A 5,890-nucleotide genomic window follows, 5' to 3' on the forward strand; every position below is an offset into this window, starting at 1 on the left:
CATGTACGCATACATACACACACACACACACACACACACACACATATATAGATGAATTTGAATACACACACAGATACACACAACATACTACACACAGCATCATAATACACAGGCCTATATGCTTAAATATATAAACACACAGTCACATACCTTGATGAAGGCTACACCTTGGCCTTCTTTTGCCTGCAGTGCTTCTACACTATCCACATACTGAGTGTCCTGTGTGTGCTGCAGATACACACTTCTGTCATTGTGTCCAATATCTTTAAACTTCAGGTCTCCGCTCTCTGAGGGCCCATACCACAGCTCCTTACTTAGAGGTGGCCGCATATATGGCAATTCATCCTCATCACCAATCATGACTACCTTTGCGTTCACATCCTTCTCTAGTATCGTTTGTAACGCCGAGAACGAAGCCGTGCCGGCCCCAACGAGTACATAAGGATTCGTAATATTTTGTGACGACGCAACTGTTTTGTTGCTTTGAGTCGGTTCTTCAACTTCCACTTTGGCATCATTCTCAGATTGGTCCTCAGGTAATATAGCAATAACCTCCTCCGCTACCTCCTTTACGACCTTTGGTAGACCAAACCATGAATTGGGCGACGATGATATCGCCGCTGCTGCAAGAGCCACAGACACACCACCGACCAAGATCATCTGATTACCAATGGGACCTTGTGGCACTCTGGAGCTTAATGCGCGACGCGGTGTGATGTGTGTGCGGGTTGCCTTACTAAGAGACCGGCCCAGACTAGGGCCGATACGTGTACGGACACTTAACCACGACATGATAGATAGCACGTATTTATGTCTATGGAATCGATGCTATACGGTGCATTCGCCTTATACAAATTTCAAATGCACGACAAGGGGTGTGCGGACTGCGGACACCCCAGGGCCAGATGGGGCCAGCCTGGCCCAGCCTCCCATCCCCAGGACCCCGGCACAGCGGCAGTCTGCGAGTGATGACTGATGAGTCATCCAGTCATCAGCTACTGTGCCCAATTGGGTAATATGTAGTATCCGTCGTGATGTATGTATTGTTGTGTGGATGTCTCAAACTACCATGTAAATTTTGGCGGGAAGGTGTCGCAAATAGTGTCAAAAAAAGGTACTATATATATACATATTATAATCATAGCCTACTACTTGAAGGGACCACTGCTAACTCCACATAAGGCCCAGTACTCAGGAATTCCGCAGTCCGCCCATTGTGCGTCGTCTGTTAGTCAACCAACACCACCACAAATGTTTTATGCGAGGGTGAGGTCGCTGTGGTACTAAAAGCCACATGAACAAGGACTGCACTTCTAAATCAGACAATAAACTCGAAAAAGTTGAGTCAACGAGTCAGTCACAACTCACAAGAGTCAAGGAGTCGAGACTCGAAGTCGAGGGCCGAGCCTCCGAGGCCCTCTGCACCAGACGCATCACCAGCTACAGGCGGTGAAAATTTTAGGGTTTAGACCTTTCGTTATGTTTCTCTTTTGAAGTAATGCAGCAAGTAAACATCCATACACGATGAGGATAAATCGTACATCGTCGGGAATGGTAGATTGGCAACTAACCCTTCACCTATGATACAAGTTTATCCTAATTGCTATTGATCTCTGCAGTTGTCGGACTAACCAGCAGCGAGGGACACCGTCTGCAGAGAATACGAAGTTGGTCACTAGTTCAGCATATAATAGGCTTGGTATTCTATCAAAACACATGTTCCTTCGGCCTGTCGATTGATGTACAAGTACACGTACTAGCACGCTAAATCTGTACATTACGAACGCATAATATTGTAAGCGGCCAGTGGGGAAACTCAACTCCTTGATCCGCCATCACCAGCACTTCCTCAGTGCATTGTTCGTGCTCAGTATGTCAATATTCATCTCTAAGACTAATCAACTAATACAGACAGCATAAGTAGAAATGACTGTCCGCAGATTCGAAGAAAAATAGGTGGGTACCTTGCTAGGTTTGTCAATGTGCACACCAAAGACTTTCAACAAACACGAGGTGTTAAAGAAGAAAAGAATGGCTACCACAGGTTCGAGAAATCAAGATGACATGGTACAACGATCAAACCGTACGCCGCAGGCTGGTCACACAATCTCGCAGGTGCTGAGGTTTAGCATACTATAATTTACCAGGACCTTTTATTTTCTATCTACAATACATCTGTAACGATCTAGGCTGAGCTTCTATACTGTTAAGCTGTATCATCTTGACCCTGGATATACGGTCACACAAAGCGTATTATTTAATACAGCTGTTGAAGTATGTCAATTGTTTAAGTATAAACGCCCTAACATTGTTTTATCTAGAGCTTTGCATCGAAGAATGGATGCCTTAATGCCTCAGACGCTGTCAGTCGATCTTCCGGTCGATACTTGAGAAGATTTCGAATCAGATCCAGAAATTGATTATGCTCGTCGGTTTGTTCGTGCATGAGAGATTTCAGCGTCCTGCACTGCTCCACATACCTATAGATGAGAGTAGAAGTACGAATAAGAGTATGCGCTAATTTAGGCCATTGCATCTTAGTCTGTTCTGGGCAAAGTACTGATATATACTTACATTCACGGAAAATGAAAGCTCGTGAGGGACCGCACCTCGCGTAGACCGGGTGTTTCAGATGTACATACGTTTATGAACACTACAAAGTAGAAACCACGCAGCACGTATAATGAGCCTATACAATATCAGTAGCACGCCAAGTTGACAACTTGCGGTAGCAGATCAATTATCGAGCATTAAGAAAGTGTTATAACATACTCTATAGCTTTGTCGTCCGGTGCTTTTTCCGGCCACGCCAACCGTTTTCGAGAGCTGTCTAGCAGTTTAACCTGAAAATAAACAGGAAAAAAAGAAAGGGTTTGAGTGAAAAGATATACTAGTTAAAGTGACGGAATGAAGAATATTACGAGTATTCCACATCTCGCCGGCTTATGATTATCAGTGCCAACCTCTGAGGCGTGTGCGATGTACATTCATCGATGGTGGACTAAAAAGAGACTTGGATGCGTAATCACATGGTTCACCATTCTGAGTAAATGAAATCAGAGCTAGACAGATCCATACCTTCTTAGTGTCTTGGAGCATGCTTGACGGCACACGTTTCTCCAGAATAACCTCCATCATCGCCAGATGTTCAAGACTATCATGAGTTTGAAACAAGGCATCGCCGGTGTAAAACTCAAACAATATACATCCGACACTCCAGATGTCACACGGATAGGACCAGCCCAATTCCAGAATAACCTCAGGAGGTCGGTAGTGTCGTGTGGCCACAATGGCTGTGTGGTGCTGATCTTCCCACGTCGCCGAACCAAAATCTATTAGCCGGATACTGGGGTCTCTCAAAACTTTGACTGTCCTTGTGGCGCTTTTCTTATCATCCGGATTATCAGAAGCATCGGATGCCACATTCTTACGCAAAATATTATTTACATATACACTCGTGCGGTCCCTCTCAGCCTTAGATGTGCTACCATTACTGCTGGCCTCACGATCGTCATACAGCACGTCCCTCTCGGTATCACTTATACTCCCACTTTGACCTACAACGTCCCTACTTTCCGTGGCTTCATCACCGTGTCCGCCGAGGCCTTCAGTCAGACTTTCAATTCCATGCACTTCATTTGGGCTGTCTCGCTCACTGCCACTCTCACTGGCGCCATTGCTATTGTTGCTGTAGCGCTTATTGTCATCACTATACCCCACATTATTCGGACTGGGTAGTGTGAGCTCAAAGTAATCGCTCGAATTAACAAACAGAATATTTTCGGGTTTCAAATCCGTGTGAGTGAGTTTGATGCTGTGTATGAATTTGACAGCTTTCAACAACTCACGCGCCATGCTTTGCACGTGATGAAACGGCAAGCCTCGGTAGCCGTTATCCTTAATGAATTCATAGACATTCTCCCCGAGCACTTCGAACACCATGCACATGTGATTCCGATGATCAAATGACGACAGCATATGTATAACCTCGGTGTCGCCTCTCGTATCGTGCTTTTGCAGGGCTTCCAGTATGGAGATCTCTATTTTCGCCGCGTCACGATACTTAGGAACATTCTTGATCACCTTGACGGCGACCTCTCTATTCAGCTTGGTATCATGACACGCTATCACCTTCCCGAAAGTCCCCTCGCCCAGTTCTTTAATTATTTTGTATCGCTGTCCGTGTAGGTAATCGCCCGGTATAACAATAAGCCGGCCTTCCGCATCGTCACACGACTGCCGTCGCTTCCTGCTTTTCCTCTTGCTGCTGCGGCGCGTGTCGGTTCCACTGTGACTGTCGCGCTCGCTGTGGCCCGTGTAGCCCTGAGCGCCATCGTGCTCACGGCCCCTCTTAGACGTTGTGTCATAGTCCCGTCGGCGTTTCCGGCTGTTTACTTCTCTGCTGCCATCTCGTCTACACTTACTCGTCCTATCTCTCCCATACCTCCTGCTTCCCCCACTCACACCCGACCCCGAGTAAACATACTCGGCCGTACGCCTTCCGTTCCTGTCGTGGTAATCATTGCGATCGCGGCTGTCCCCTCCTCGACGCTCTTGCCTGTGGTTTGCCCTCTGGATATCGCTAACACCGCCATAAGCCGTGCCATTGCGGTGTGATTCTTGTCTGCCTAGTTTTTTGGATCGACTTCTATATCCGCCCCTGTCCCGACTGCGGTCTTTGCTCCTTCCCCGCTCGCGATCCCCGCCTCTCAGATACGACGATCTGGCTGAGTACTGACCATGCAGTACATTGCTGTTGGTACCATCCTTACCATTGTACAGTCTGCGACCATCATCCAAGTCACATTCACTGCCCCCTTCCCGGTCGCGTTCCCTTCCCCTGTCTCTGTCGCGGTATCGATTCGTGTCCCTGTCCCTGTCTCGTTCCCTATCTCTCGCCCTGAATCTGGGGGGTGTACGTGATCGATAGTCTCTGCCACGCCTCTCTGGTGTCCTCTCGCGACTACGAGCCCGGCTGTTTCTAAGAAAACCAAGTTAGGTGAAATTAGGCCCTCATTGGAGTAGTACATAGGACTACGAGTGCACAATGAAGCTGCAGAAATGAGGCTTCCAGCCTTATAAACGCGAGATGTTTTCTGCAAAAGTATATGCATACAACATGTCCTGCATCACTCAAGACATTCGTACTGGACAACACTCGCCAAATCATACTCGGCTGCTCTAGACGTGATCAATGCTCCATATACACGAAAACGCATGATAAAACACAGATAGCTGTTTCGCAACGAGTGTAATACACTATATCACCTTCAAAGCTCCTAACTGACACATACATATGTATATACGCAGAGGAAAGTGAAATAATAGATATGGGATACATAATCATCCCGCTGCACGAAATATAACATCCATACCACTATGTTTCTTAAAGGTAAACAAATACAAAATACTACGTCTATGTCAAGATATGTCTCAAAAATGTGCGTGGACATATAAGCATGCCCAAGTATATATCAGTATAAAAACCACCAAAACATAAATGATTTGAACAGTATCAACATCCACACACAGAACGCGCGTTTAATATATATATATATATGTGTATATAAATATATACATACATACAAATACATCCACATATATAAACACCCACACCCACAAAATATTATATACAGTTGTCTAGAAAGGTATAGATATTATATAGATACATACAAACACACATACACACACATATATATATATATATATATATCTCTCTCTATATATATATATATATAAGGTAATATAGATACAAACAAGCAAACATACAAACATATATATATATTGGCAATATACATACGTACATACATTTATTATGTGATTACACACACACACACACACATATATATATATATATATATGTATATATATATAAATACATATATGCATA

At 44.9% G+C, this 5,890-nt stretch overlaps 2 protein-coding genes across 2 annotated transcripts in view; both read right to left on the reverse strand.

The window, feature by feature from the left end:
* SARC_05296 (hypothetical protein) overlaps positions 1 to 813 on the reverse strand; it is a 4,363-nt gene extending 3,550 nt beyond the window's left edge. The window contains exon 1 of the mRNA XM_014300853.1: positions 151 to 813. Within this exon, the coding sequence (XP_014156328.1) occupies positions 151 to 792 (642 nt within the window). The 5' untranslated portion in view covers positions 793 to 813. The remainder of the gene's footprint in view (positions 1 to 150) is intronic.
* Positions 814 to 2,102: 1,289 nt separating this feature from the next.
* The window catches only part of SARC_05297 (CMGC/CLK protein kinase), a 5,050-nt gene continuing 1,262 nt past the window's right edge, over positions 2,103 to 5,890 (reverse strand). The window contains exons 2-4 of the mRNA XM_014300854.1: positions 3,079 to 4,981; positions 2,773 to 2,843; positions 2,103 to 2,480 (exon numbers count right to left, since the gene is read on the reverse strand). Of these exons, the coding sequence (XP_014156329.1) occupies positions 2,318 to 2,480; positions 2,773 to 2,843; positions 3,079 to 4,981 (2,137 nt within the window). The 3' untranslated portion in view covers positions 2,103 to 2,317. The remainder of the gene's footprint in view (positions 2,481 to 2,772; positions 2,844 to 3,078; positions 4,982 to 5,890) is intronic.

Source organism: Sphaeroforma arctica (assembly GCF_001186125.1).
Source record: "Sphaeroforma arctica JP610 unplaced genomic scaffold supercont1.333, whole genome shotgun sequence".
NCBI classification, from domain to species: domain Eukaryota; class Ichthyosporea; order Ichthyophonida; genus Sphaeroforma; species Sphaeroforma arctica.